We start from the raw sequence: 15,399 nt of genomic DNA on the forward strand, positions 1-15,399 counted from the left end.
GAAAATTTCCATATACTAATGGCTTTTTTCATGGTCATGTGTGTTAAGTACTTTTGGAATCTTATTAAAAAAAAAAAAAAGTAGCCACATTTCTTCATAGTCATTAATTTGTTAGAAAGTATTTTAAGAAAACTTTAAGAATACCTGTTTCTGCCATTTCGTGCAATGTAATCATTGAATAGGGAGGTTCCTGATCACTGAAAAACAAATAGTCAAGACATCAAACTTGAAGAACTAAGAAATGACAATTCTAACTCAAATTCAAACTCAAAGTGTGGGTCTAGAGAGAGAAAGAAGAAATGAACGTGTTCATGGATGTGGAGAGAGATGGAAGAGAGTCTGGAGCTCCACTCTGTAAGAATAAATACACACCGCATATGCTAATTTCCAGGCTGCCACCTGTGATGGCCCACAAATAAAATGGGTGGGAGGGCATAGGAAAGGACCACCATTGGCCTAAAACTAGAGGCCAGAGGACTACTTTGAGCTTTCCTCTAGAGGCCGATGGCGACTGAAACGAGCCAGGGAAGGCAACATGGTCTTCCTCCAACTTACCTCAAAGAAACACTGGGAAGAGAGATTGTAATCTCAACAGAGGATTTATGGAAGCAAGAGTCTACATAAACATCTTCATTTTTAAGTGTTTTTCTGGGAAATATCACTATTTGCTTGAACTTCATAAAATGGGTGTTAGAAGAAAAAGAAACCAAACTTAATTGAGGAATTATTTAATATTCTAGGCACTGGGGGCACCAGGGTGGCTCAGTTGGTTAAGCATCTGCCTTTGACTCAAGTCATGATCTCAGGGTCCTGGGACTGAGCTCTATGTTGGGCTCCCAGCTCAGTGGGGCACCTGCTTCTCCCTCTTCCCCACCCTTGGCTCATGCTTTCTCTCAAATAAATTTTAAAAAATATTCTAGACATTGTTCTAAAATGGCATTATAGGGCAGCCCAGGTGGCTGAGCGGTTGGTTTAGCGCCGCCTTCAGCCCAGGGTGTGGTCCTGGAGTCCCAGAATGGAGTCCCACATCAGGCTCCCTGCATGGAGCCTGCTTCTCCCCCTGCCTGGGTCTCTGCCTCTCTGTCTCTCATGAATAAATAAATAAATAATCTTTAAAAAACATAAAAATAAAAATAAAATGGCATTATATATCTTACAGTGGGTTTTCAATCTATGATCCCAGGAATCTTAAGGAGGCGCTTTAGGGAAACTAAAGCATAATGAATGAAATATTTGCCATCAAATAATGATAAATCTAATTACTTAGGGAATATATTCACATTTATTTACATATTGTAGTTCTCTGTTTTACTCTGAAGAAAACCATAAAAACTATTGTCTTCAATCACTTAATCCTCCGAGAAATCTTGGGATACGGAAATTATTAAGTTCATTTCAGGTACTCATTAGGTACTGGATATTTGACATATCTGGTACACTTCCATAGCAAGGGAAAGTTGTCATTTAAAATATTTGTCTTAAATGATATAACTGATTACAAATATTTCTAGAGAGCAATCTAGTAATAATGAAATTAAATGTCCATATACCCAACAATGCTAGAGAACTATTACACAGATAATAGATGCATATGATGTTGTTTGCTGTAGTGCCATTTGTAGGAAAATTTTGAATTAAACTTTTTTTTTAAAGGTTTATTTATTCATGAGACACAGAGAGAGAGAGAGAGAGAGAGAGAGAGAGAGAGGCAGAGACCTAGGCAGAGGGAGAAGCAGGCTCCTTGCAGGGAGCCCAATGTGGGACTTGATCCCATATCCTGGGATCATGCCCTGGAGCCGAAGGCAGATGCTCAACTGCTGAGCCACCCAGGCATCCCTTGAATTAATCTAAGTGGCCATCACCAGATTACAGGATAACAAAATATAGTACTTTCAAGCATACAAAGGAATTCTGTGCAGGAGTTAGAAGCAGTTATAGGTTTACATACAGCAACATCAGTCTCAAACATAATGTTGAGAGAAGTTAAAAACAAAGATTTATACAACTAGGGGCACCTGGATGGCTCAATCAGTGAAGCCTCTACCTTGGGTTAGGGTCATGATCCCAGGGTTCTGGGATTGAGTCCCGCACTGGACTCCGTGCTTAGTGGGGAGCCTGCTTCTTCCTCTCCCTCTCCCTCTGTTGTTCCCCATGTTTGTACACTCTGTCTCTTTCAATCTCTCTCTCAGGTAAATAAGTAAATAAATAAATAAAATCTTAAAAAACAAAGATTCCTACAATTGTATCACTTATATAAGTTTGTTTTTTAAAGATTTTATTTATTCGTGAGAGACACAGAGAGAAGCAGAAATACAGGCAGCGGGAGAAGCAGGTTCCCTGCGGGGAGCCCAATGTAGGACTCGATCCCAGGACCCGGGGATCATGACCTGAGCCAAAGACAGATGCTCAATCACTGAGCTACCCAGGCGTCCCACTTACATAAGTTTTTAAAATCAGACACTAAACACTAATATAAACTTTCTATACAGACATAAACAAATATATGGCAGGCAGATTGGGAGAACATAGCTTAAAATCACAAGAATGGTTACCCATTGATATTTGGATAGTGGGTGGCAAGGGGGACAATGGGATTAGGGGAGGGAAAAATAATAAAATATGACAGGGTTAGTGACCAATAAGGACTCTAAGGACCTCAATTCTACACAGATGCACTTAAAGGACACCCATATCCTTACATTCAAAAAACCAGATAAACTTCTTTGTGGAATGGACGTGGAGCAGAGATTCCTGGTGGGAGGCAGGAACTAAAGCCGTAGGACAGCAGGGCTCACTGTCTGGAACTAGATAGAAGTGACCAGGAGCCTTCAGCCTGCGTGGGAGGTAATGGGGACCAAAACCCCACCTGTGCAAGGGATGGAACAGACAAAGTGAAGCTTGGACAGGATTCCCTCTCAGTGAAAGAAGGTAAGTTACGAATGATAATCTGAGCTACAAGTGTTATCAAGCTTCAAATCTGCAGTGACAGAAAAGGTGAAGAAAGCCATGCAGCAGGACTTAGGCTTCCTACAGTGAAATGGAAACTTGGAACCATCCAGTTTAGGTTCAGTCATAGGCTGAAGGTAGATGAGGATGACAATGAAAGTGACAAGAAGAGAGATAACACAGAGAGAAGGACAGAATGACAGAGAGACAGAACACACACAGTGAAGAAAAAACTTCCATCAGGACTCTGTAAATTATTGTTCCAAATCGTATGAGAATAACTAACATTAATACCATTGACAATCTGAGGGTCAAGTTTCTACCAAAAAAATGCAAATAACAGAACTTCAAAATGATTTGAAAGTTAGAGTACTTAAAGTGTGTTTCCTATAACAACTCTCTTGCTCTAGTGTCACCCTTTCCTCAGTAACAAGCAGAAAGAGGAGAGCAGGGCAGCCGGGGTGGCTCAGTGGTTTAGTGCTGTCTTCAGCCCAGGGCCTGATCCTGGAGACCCGGGATCGAGTCCCATGTCAGGCTCCCTGCATGGAGCCTGCTTCTCCCTCTGCCTGTGTCTCTGCCTCTCTCTCATGAATAAATAAATAAAATCTTAGAAAAGAAAAGAAAAGAAAAGAAAAGAAAAGAAAAGAAAAGAAAAGAAAAGAAAAGAAAAGAAAGAGGACAGCAGTCAATGCCGACTGCTCTGTAATTGCAACATCTGCATACACCTTTTTAGGTACACTTGTATGAAGCCCAGCCGTCCTAACGTTCATGGTTAGTTTTAATAGCCCTATCAACTTTATAGGTTATGAAATTCTTCTCCTCTATTAGCTTCTGAAAACCCAGCTACAGAGACTGTAACTCTCCGAACCCTGTTTTGCTATTAGACCAGCAGGTCTTGTCACACTTGCTCTCCATCTGCCTTATTTGTCCATTCTCAGAAGAGTTATAGCTGTAATTCAGTATACGCAGGCTTAAGATAAAAAGGACTATTACTCAAATGTATGCTGCTTGCCTCATGTAAGTGAATTATGTGCTTCATCAACAAGTTCACTCATACTATGCAGTATTTTCTAAAAGCTTGGAGATAAAGCTCCTACCTTGTTCCCACACACTCTTAATCACTCTTAAAAAATATGGCAAAGCCTATTCTGTACCTGTTTTTCCAATGGGCTTAAATAACACTGCTTGTGATTTACTGCCTTATTTGGGAAGGGCAACTTTTCATTATAATTTTATAGTATGTTTTTAATGTCACCATGAAGAAACTTTATTATAATGGCTTCTAGCCCCTTGCCTGGGTTTGAGGGATGTAAGTGGCAAAGATTTATATTCAATAAATATTTTCTACAAGCATATGAACATTTTAAATTAGTTCAGATACCAGAACTAGTTCAAAGCCTGGTTTAGTAAACTTAGGAAGGCCTTTCTGAACTGGTTATGGAGAATATTTGTAAGAACCATCTTTCCCCAGGATGTTCTATGGCAGATAGAAAAATATGCAAAACAAATTTCTCTGAGGGGGAAAAATTACCTCAGAATAATATGCATAGGTACACCTTGCTTAATGCTATAGTTTTGAGGGTTAAACAAAACTTTTTTTTTTTTAAACTGGGTTTTTATAAATGTGATCAAATATTTAGATACTTAAATTTGCTAGCAGAGGCTGAAGCAAAACAAAACAAAAAACAAAATAGATATAACTCTAAAAAACCTCCTGCAAATGATCATCTGTTGAGCAACTGCAATGTGTAAAGCACTATGCTGGATGCTTTATATATTTTATGATAATCCCTGTAAAAATGTATTATTTCCTTTTTTTTTTTTTTTTTAATTTCCCTCTTATACATGAGGAATCTGAGGCTTAGGGAAGTAATCCACCCAGTGTCATGTAGCTAGTTAAGGGGCTGGGCCAAAATCTGAAACTTGGTCCATCATGGTTCTAAAACTTTTGCTCCTAACCATTGAACTATACTTAAAATATTTTTTCAACTTGAACAATGTTCTTCCATTTCACTGTTACTCAATCTGGGATTTCACATGTAGAGTTAGACAAAGCATAGGAGAAACAAAACAGGTACAAGTGTGCCCTGCATTCCAATTTACAAGCTTTCCAAATGGATCTAAGATGGCCAAATAATGGATACAAAATAGGAGGAGGATGAATACTCTCCTTGGCCTATGTCCTTATGTTGCCAAAAGGGCATGCAGCTATGCTCTTGGAAAAGAACTCATCTTGAATCTCTGGTAAGTGGCACAGATAGGCAAGCAAGATAAGAGTCGGTCTTCGTGAAACCATTTCCTATAGTAGCTTGCAACATAAATTCACTCGTTTACTACCTTCCCTAATAAAGATTGTAACCTTAATTAGTGTTTTCTGCTATCGAAATGTTTAGACATTTCCAGATAGGAGTAGATGCGGCAAGTAAAAACATCAAACCTTATAATTTACTCTGCCATCAGAAGAGAAATAAAATAGTCTCTCTGCATTATAAGCTCATGGCTTGGCGATTATGTCCTAATGAAGTGAAGGAGCCAAAAATTAGGTTCCTTTTCATTGCATAGGAGGTGACTAAGGAGTCAGATACTTACTTATCTACAAGAGTCCGTATGACTGCTAGTGTATCCAGCACTAGCCCATCTACATTTTGTTTCTTTCTCCTTGGCTCATGTGGTCCTCGGCCCCTCCTTGGTGGCCGAACAGGGTCCCGGGGTTGGTTCCTCGTGTCAACAGTGGGTACTGCACTGTTTTCAGCCTGTTGCTGCTGGGTGTCAACACTGTCTTCTGTTCCACTGTCATCTCGGCAGATGCAGGAATTACCCATGGTAGCAGTGGCACCTCTAGTCCCCAGGAAGTGGGCTATGTGCTCCTCAAGAGTCAACAGCAGACCCTGGCCAAGGCTTCTGCTCACTAAGAACACGGCCCAACCAAAGACAATCATTTAGATAGTTTTCAGTTTTCCAAGTACTGTTTTCATAATCCGGAGTTGAGGAACTTGCATTCTATTTGTTTTTAACAACTGAATGTGAAAGAAAGTTGCAGAATTGATCTCCAACATTATCAATTACAGGGAACCCGGGTCATCCAGTAGCAGTTCTAAAAGAAAGAAAAGAAAAATGAATCCACGGTTCTTGGTCATTTAATTACTCAAAATTGGGCAGCTCAGTGGTTTAGCACAGGCTTCAGCCCAGGGCGTGATCCTGGAGACGTGGGATTAAGTCCATGTCAGGCTCCCTGCGGGGAGCCTGCTTCTCTGCCTCTCTCTCTGTCTCTCATGAATAAATAAATAAAATCTTTAAAAAAAAATTACTCAGAACTTTCTTAGTGTGGTTTTATAGGCATTCGAATTACAATGCCAAACATCTTTGGTTATTTTTATAGGTTTCCAACACAAAGAAGTACCTTTGCATAAGAGAATTAACAGTCAAGAATTCCTTTTCATATTATAAAGTTGGTTGCTAAACTGTACCCTTATAAACAGGAGTTACCATTGATTTGTTTTTTATTTTTATTTTTTTTAAGATTTTATTTATTTTTTATGAGAGACAGAGAGAGAGAGAGGCAGAGACACAGGCAGAGGGAGAAGCAGGCTCCATGCAGGGAGCCCATCATGGGACTTGATCCCAGGTCTCCAGGATCACACCATGGGCTGAAGGTGGCGGTGCTAAACCACTGAGCCACCCGGGCTGCCCTGATTTTTTTTTTTTAAACCATACATGTAGTTCTACCTATAAAAAAATACATTAGAAGAAGTGTGCAGTTGTTGCACACAGAAGTTCTTACACACAGAAGTGTGCAAGCCAACCAGTATGTTTCAAATAAACTATCTAATTACAGATGTTTGTTCTTTAAAAAGTTATGTTGCAAACATGATAGTACCCACTTGATATCGAGAAGAATAAAAGGTAGAGTGTTTCACTTGAATACATTCACCAAACTGCATAGATTTTCCATTTGGAGGGACTCTTGAGAATGAACAGAAATCACAGGAGCAGTTATAAAGTTTTTCTGTTATGTAAGCAAGACTGGGGAGAGGCAAATATGCATCACATGGTTACATTTTCACAATGATCAATTTGTTGTAGGACATGTCTGCTACAAAGTTATGAAGAAGGATGCACCAATTATCTTTGTCTAAAAATACCGAGTAAGCACCTTGTGCCAAACAGTGTCAGCCCTGGGAGAATAAAGATGGACACAGCACAGTCCCCGCCCTCCAGGAATTCATGGATGGCTATTCTCATCCTGTACACAACAAAACACCTAATGATAGAACCTGCTCTTTGTTAAACTGAGGAAATCTGGTTAGGTTTGGAGAGGAGGATTTGGAAGAATACAGACAGGGTGGGGCTGGTAACAGAAATTAAAAAATCAGACCAATACCTGGAGACAGGGCCCAGAGGGACACAAATGGACACATAAGGAAGAAAGACTAGTGCATACTCTCCACTCAATATTTGGTTATTTACAATTATATCTGCATATACTGAGTACACCCCAGGAACTGATAAAAATAAAATATGTAATTCAATGGAATTAGAAGTTACTTCCATTAGTGGGACAGATTTGCAGCAAATTCTTCTAAATATTGCCCAGTTTAAGTACTGCTCATGGAAGAAAACTGAAGGAGATAGATGGAGATAGGATGTCTTTACACATACATATAATAATCTAATCTAATCTATTCAGAGAGGGGGAGGGACAAAGGAAAGGAAAGGGAGGGGAAAAGAGAAGAGAGGCAACAGACATCATCTCCCTCTAGACTACCAAGATGGCAATAGCTAAGTAATACCATAGGTGTTCTTTGCTCCCCCCAAACAGGCTGTCTCTCAAATTTGGAGGTTATACTTAAAAGGATGTGACTGGAACATAGGTAGGAGCATGAGGCAAGGACTCAGGTGGAAATAGCCTTTTAAAAGGGACACATTCTGGGCATCAGGGTGGCTCTGTCGGTTAAGCACCTGCCTTTGGCTCAGATCCTGATCCCGGGGTCCTGGGATGAAGCCCTGCATCTGGCTCCCAGCTCAGTGGGGATCCTGCTTCTTCCTCTGCCCCTCCCCTAGCTCGTGTACTCTATCAAATAAAAATAAATATCTTTTTTAAAAAATAAAAGAGGACACATTCTAAACTAGCAAAGAGTTGAAATAATACCATTTCCATTATTGCAGGGACCATGGTAGACAATTCCCCCCATAAGGCAGGTAACCAAGAGATTTCAAAGCTTAAGAGGACAGAAGACAGAAATCAAAAACAACGCTTTTAAGAGGGTCCTTGGTATAAATTGCTATTGATTTTTTAAAACTATGCTGTTTTCTGAGAAAGACCAAAAAGTAACATTTAAGAAGCAATGTCCTCTGCCCTTCTTACAGAATGTTCAGAGAGGGAGCAGTTCAGATGGGAAGGGGTAAAGAATCCTAGGTTTTCTGATAGATTTGCCCAGCTGATATGCCACTAGTGCATTCCCTTGAAATCCCAAAGTATGATATTAAAACTTTGTTAACTTTTTAAAAAAAATATTTTATTTGAGAGTGAACCAGAGATAGCAACAGAGTGCACAAGCCAGGGAGGAGAGAAAAGAAGGTTCCCCACTGAGCAGGGAGCCCAATGTGAGGCTCTATCTCAGGAACCCAAGATCATGACCTGAGCTAAAGGCAGACACTTAACTGAGCAAGTCATCCAGGCACCCCTGTTAACTTTTTAAAACAAAAAATGGACATGCGTTCATTTTAAGACCCAAATGCTGCATCTAGCCTACAGAAAAGTGAAAGCTTCTCAAGGCTTTCTTCACAGCCCGTTCCCTTTTCCAGAGGTAATCCCTGCTAAAAGCTTCATATGTCTATTTCCAAACATTACTATATCTATTATTACACACTCACAAAAATTTTTAAAACTAGGACAATGCCATAGCTATTGTTCTGTGGTTTGCTTTCCCGTGCCCATCCCTTTTTAAAAGATTTTATTTATTCATGAGAGACAGAGATAGTCATAGGGAGAAGCAGGCTCCATCAGGGAGCCCAATGTGGAACGAGATCCAAGGATTCCAGGATCACGCCCTGGGCTGAAGGCAGGCGCTAAACCACTGAGCCACCAGGGATTCCTGCTTCCCCCCCTTAACACCACATCTTTCTTTTCTTTTTTCTTTTTTTAAGATTTTATTTTATTTGACAGGGAGAGAAAGAGCACAAGCAGGGAGAGCGGCAGGCATAGGGAATGGGAGAAGCTGGTTCTCCACTGAGCTGGGAGCCCAATGTGAGGCTCTAACACAGGGTCCCAGGATCATGACCTGAGCGGAAGGCAGACACTCAAGCAACTGAGCCATCCAGGTGCCCCACAACACATCTTTCTATACAGCAGAATATCTAAAACTACTCTTCATCCCATTTAAGACTGTATCAAAATTCATACTCTGGATTGTCATTGTTTCGTATTCACAATGCCATAAAAATCTATGTCTAAACCAACTAATAGTAGTTGGATGGTAGGAGTGGCCTAGGATTCATTCTATTTGGGAATCCTTCATCTCCTAGCCAAGTGCTTTCTCATGCTGCTCCATGGTGTCAAGGTTACTAGAGCAGAGAGAAGTCTACTGGCTTCTCAAAGCTTCTGTGCCTTTCCACATGATCAGTATGGAAGCTGGGACAGGCATGACATGCAAATAGAAGATTCAGTCCAACCAGACACATTAAATTGGGGAATGTATGTATACGTAAGGAAGGGAGGCCAATCAGGTATTTAGGAAAAAAAAACTGGTAATGATTTGAAAATACCAAAGTGAGATTAAGTCCCAGAAAACAAAGTCTTTGAGACAAGAGAACAGAGGATCCTTACAGTTTAATGCCAACACTTCTAAAGCTATTTAGACTGACAAGAAATATTGGGAATGCTTGTGAGAAAAGCAGTGAGTTTAAAAAAAAAAAAAAAAAAAGCTTGTTGAATCTGAGTCTTAAATTTCCATTTTATCCAAAAAAAATTTTTTGTTGCTAAACTGGATAAAGAATTAATCTACGCAGGTTTCCTTTCAGTACAGTTCCAAAGTAAATGGATGATATCTAGGGAGGCCTGGGTGGTTCAGTGGTTGACCATCATCTTTGGCTCAGGGCATGATCCTGGCATCCCAGTTTTGAGTCCCATATCGGGCTTCCTGGGGGAAGCGGGCTTCTCCCTCTGCCTATGTCTCTGCCTCTCTCTGTCTCTCTGATGAATAAATAAATAAAATCTTTTAAAAAGTGGAAGATATCTAATACATACAGGTATTTTTAAAAATCTGACTAAATTTGGAGGGAGATGACAAGAATTTAGTGGGCTTTTTCCCCCTATTTTCATATTGAACTCAAGTGTAGTTCAGGTCAGTTTCTTCCTTTTTTTTTTTTTTTAAATGACTTTTGCCATTTTTAAAAATTTTTTATTTATTTATGATAGTCACAGAGAGAGAGAGAGAGAGAGGCAGAGACACAGGCAGAGGGAGAAGCAGGCTCCATGCACCGGGAGCCCGACGTGGGACTCGATCTCGGGTCTCCAGGATCGCGCCCTGGGCCAAAGGCAGGCGCCAAACCGCTGCGCCACCCAGGGATCCCAGGTCAGTTTCTTCCAAGAGTCATTTTCCCCAAATGACGCAGGAGATGATGCTAACTACAAAATTTGTCATTGGAGGAAACAAAGTAAAATAAATAAAGTTTTAAAATATTTTAAAATCAAAGGCTTTCTCCTTTGAGAAAGGACCAACTGTAAAGACCAGGTGGAAGGAAGAGGTTAATTAGATGGGAGGAGCTGTGAAGCATTTCAAAGGAAAGCCTATGAAACATAAAGAAAAAAAAAATGAGCTGGCATCTTTAAAAACCTTCTGAAATGTACAGAGAATCTTAATGGTTACAGCTAAAGGCAGGGCACATAGATGAACAAAGTGTATGGTCTTTTAGATTTACTCAGTGTTGAAGAATGTATTGCTTTGCATCTGGAAATCTTTGTCACTCATGGTACTTTTCTCAGAGAACAAACTGTGAATACTTTAGGCAAAAGATTGGATGATGAAACTAAACAATTACACTACACAGCTTTATCTCATCCCAAAAAACATTATGTGGTCCTCTTCTTCTCCAGGACCATTGTTTTAAGACAGTAACACTCAGCCTATAGATCTTATAAAGGATGCTAGAGACCACCTCCAGCACAGGGCCTGGGCTTTGTTGGATAGACTGGGCTCAGATCCCAGCCCTGCAATATTTACAGCTACATATTCTAATTACCCCGGCTATTGACAGACTTTAAGACATGGAGATAATAGTAGTTCTTACACAGAACTACTGTGAGGATTCAATGGAAGAATGCATGTACAATATGTGGCACAGGGCCTAACACACTGGATCTAAAAACGAAAGATGTTATTGAAAGTAACTAAATAATCTGGGATATGGGGACTCTGGAAAAAGACCTGATTTAAGAGCACTAAGATAATCAAAGAAGTTATCTTTTCTAGTTCTCATCTACTCTGTACTAAAATAATTTTTACTTATCTACACGTTTAGACAAAGAACCTTGGAAGGGACTGTAGCTTAAGCATACCAAAGGTGATGATTGCTTAGGTTCTTCTTAAAATGCAAATTCCTGGTTCTAATTTTCATCAGAATCAAAATTTCTAGGATGTGACCCAAACAAGTGTCTTCTTAAAATTCTCCAGCTGATTCTGATAGTGGCTGGGTCTGGAAATTATTGTGCCATAAAATCTGACCTGTCACAACAGGCAGGACCTACTGACTGAATGAAGGGACAAACTGAAACACTAGAGTGATTCATCTGCAGTCAAAACAATTAATCTCCCTTTCCAGAAAATTGAACTAAGACTTTTTTTGAACATAGCCTTTTGGAGAGGGTATCCAAAAAAACCCATTAGAATACCGTTATATCCATTAATGATTGCATACAGTACATATCAACACAGTGAATAGCTCCCTATATTTCCCACCAGATCCACCTTATGAAGAAGCATCATAATAAACTGAGATGCTACCCTGCTTATGGGTAATGCCATTCAACTGTTGACAGGCTGAATAGAATGGAAAATGAATAAGAATAGAGATTATATAAAGGCAAAATATCTCAAATACCTATATACTTTCCCATAACTTGGAAGACTACTTAGCATTAGATGGTCGGAGTCTCAATTTTGAGAAAAAAAGTCACATAATTTAAATAGAGACAATGCTTAGATATGTGGCTGTAGCAATCAACTGATTATAATGATACCGCTGGAAGCCACTGCTTACTAGAGACACTTTTAACCATCTAAATGGTAATGCTTTGTAAATCATTATACTGTTCATAGACATTTTGCTGCAGGGGCATAATTATAATCAAGCATTTCCTCTTACAAAAGAAAGTGAAGACTATTTTTTTAAGACTATTCATTGCTATATCACTTATGACTTATTCGATTTTTACATTTTATCTACTTTAAAGCTGCTTTGAAAGGAAAAAAATCAAACGGGCTCTCAGTAAGTTTAGTATTAAAGCGGTGAGGTCTGGTACTCAACACATAGACCTCTACCATCATAAACAGCTCACCACAGAGACATCTGGCCAACTGGTCTAACCCTGTCTGACAATGGTCCAGGAATCAATGATTCATCTCCTCAAATATTTGCTTGCATTCAATCATAATACAGCTCAGTGGCATTAAGAATACGTTCTTTTCTCTGAAAATAAGACTTCAGAATTATGCTGCCGAGAAAGAAGAAGCTGGTTAAATGAATAGCCATAGGAAGAAAAACCAAACTTTGGGCATGAAATTACTATTGCTGTCATCCTTCCCTCATCATTACAAAACAGTATTACAGGATGCAGTAATTTTTTCCAATCCACTACCCAGTTCCCGAAGACTAAATCCCACAGCATGAACACGTAATACACTGGAAATTTTAATGGTTTTCCTTCATTGGAATATGTTTTGGACTTTGTCCTAAGGTAGTGAATGTATTACAATGATAGCTTCTAGTGTCATATTTTAGTGCCCCCTCAACGTTTAATTATGAACAATTTCAAACATACAGAAAAGTTGAATTTTACAGTGAACACCTAGATACCCACCATCTACATTCTAACAATAACATTTTACTCTACTTGCTTTATCACACATCCATCCATCTCTATCCATCATCAGTCCATCTAATTGGTTTTGATACATTTCAAAGTAAATTACAGACATCAGTATACTGCCCCCTAAATCATTCACTGTGCATATCACAAACTGGACTTCAATATGTTCTGTTTTTCTTTTTTTTTTTAAGATTTTATTTATTTATTAATGAGAGACACGGAGAGAGAGGCAGAGACATAGGCAGAGGGAGAAGCGGGCTCCCGGCAGGGAGCCCGATGTGGGACTGGATCCCAGAATCCTGGGATCATGCCCTGAGCTGAAGGCAGATGCTCAACCACTGAGCCACCCAGGCATCCCTCAATATGTTTTTAGAGGTTAAATTTACATATAATGAAATATATAATCTTAAGCATATATGTGCCAAATTTTGTCTAATGCATACATCCATGTAACTCAAACCTTATCAAGGTAAATCTTACCCATTAAACATATTTGCTTTTAAAATATTCTATAGGACACACCAAAGGTCGCCATTTTTTTTTGCTGAAGATTGTGTTTAAATGCGGAAAGCTTGGGAGGTTAAGATTGATTGTTAGCACAGTAAGTGGATAAGAAAAGTATATTATATGTCAACGGTATACTCTTGAGTTGAAACAGAAACCACCTGAAGACATTTTAACAAGTGTGTTTTTGTCTTTAGACTTTAAGGCATCTGATATTTTCTAGCAGGCAGGGGAGGGTGGGGGTGGGGGGCAGGGGGAAGATTGTGAAATATTTTGTTGGAATTTCACTTTTCCCCCAAATAGAATAGCAGCTCTGATAATAAGATATTTTACCATGTCACCTAGGTGTACAAAACTATCTGCAGTGGCAAAGCTACTTGAGGTCTAAGCCACACAGTGTACTATTATCCCTGGGATTGTAACTAACCTTCATGTTGTCTGAGAAAAGCACTGTGTGATTCTGATCTTTCTGCTATGTGCAGAAGTTAAAGTACCTCTTTGGGGCCCCTGGGTGGCTCAGTCAGTTAAGCATTTGTCTTTAGCCCAGGTCATGATCCAACAGGGTCCTGAGATCTGGCTCCCTTGCTCAGTGGGGAATCTGCTTTTCCCTCTGCAACCCCCCTTCCTCCATGCTGGCTCTTGCTCTCTCTCTCTCAAATAAATAAAATCTTAAAAAAGAAAAAAAAAAGAAAAAGAAAAAAGAAAGGAAGTACATCTTTGGAGGGAATGCAGTTAATTTTCATGGTTGAGCTAGTACAGAAGGGTTATCTGGAAAAGGCTTCTCCTATAATGTTAAGGGCTTTTTAACTCAGTCGCAGTGTTGTCTGTGGTCAGGTGAATTTTATATATATATATATATATATATATTTTTTTTTTAGCAAAACAAATTACAGAATATAGCCCTGACCTGAAACGGTACAAAGGATAAAAGACAAATCCTTTTAGCATTCAAAAAAATGTAACAAAATTTAGGGCTGGGATAGAGTAAGGAATTTCCAGAAGCAAATAATAGTAAAAAAGGAAAAGTAACTAATACTTGCCTGGTCTCAAAGACTGAAAAATTTGCCTTGAACCCAGAAAGGAAATACTATGAAAGGACTGAGGTAAGTGCCAATGATGGCTACAGTACAGAGGAAAAAACAAAAACAAAAACAAATGTAGGAGTCTACACTATTTGCGATTCTCCCCCCTAGGAAGCCAGATAACAGGAAATCATAAAGATCTGTTATTCAAAGACATACATGATCCACAAATGGAGGGGAAAGGACTTTACTACCACAGAGAACTCTTTGCTAATAAGAAAACAAAATGTGTCAACAGCATGAATAGCAACACTTTCCTTAAAGAGATCTACTTAAAGCAGTATCTGAAAACACTCCATTGCACACTCAACTTGATACCTATTAGAAACTAACAGGCAGTCAGTAAGTATTTTAAGTGAATTTATTCTAAAATCGGTAAAAATTGAGTGTTTCCAAAGGAATTATCACTTTGAAAAACTCAAACAACGTCATTCAATAAATATAAATCCAATGCTTATGCCAGGCACCAAGCAAAGATGAAAAGTGGTCCCTCATGCTCTTCACAAAGGGAAGGACAGCAACAGGCAACATACTGAGTGCCCGATCCATAATGCAGTACATGCCATAGAAGCCTATGGGTAAAGCATCAGGTCCAAGAGGTGGAGGCCTCTCCCTCTACCATTTTTCCAGTGGAAAAGAAACTTAAGTGACTTTCAAGTATCTCTTACAAGCATGTTTTTAGGTGACTATATACACCAGCGTTAGCAAAAGGGTAATGGAAGATTTATGTCTGTGCTGCCATACACTCATGTCTTAAATTATAAGCCAAAACATCATTGG

The 15,399-nt window shown here is 39.3% G+C and overlaps 1 protein-coding gene across 4 annotated transcripts in view; it reads right to left on the minus strand.

Moving 5' to 3' along the window:
* RSPRY1 (ring finger and SPRY domain containing 1) overlaps window positions 1-15,399 on the minus strand; it is a 45,748-nt gene that overhangs the window by 26,472 nt on the left and 3,877 nt on the right. For all 4 annotated transcript variants that reach the window (XM_041766143.1, XM_041766145.1, XM_041766142.1 and 1 more), the window contains exons 2-3: window positions 5,536-6,040; window positions 145-197 (exon numbers count right to left, since the gene is read on the minus strand). In XM_041766143.1, the coding sequence (XP_041622077.1) occupies window positions 145-197; window positions 5,536-5,885 (403 nt within the window). In that variant the 5' untranslated portion in view covers window positions 5,886-6,040. The remainder of the gene's footprint in view (window positions 1-144; window positions 198-5,535; window positions 6,041-15,399) is intronic.

This window comes from Vulpes lagopus, chromosome 8, assembly GCF_018345385.1.
Source record: "Vulpes lagopus strain Blue_001 chromosome 8, ASM1834538v1, whole genome shotgun sequence".
Classification (NCBI taxonomy): domain Eukaryota; kingdom Metazoa; phylum Chordata; class Mammalia; order Carnivora; family Canidae; genus Vulpes; species Vulpes lagopus.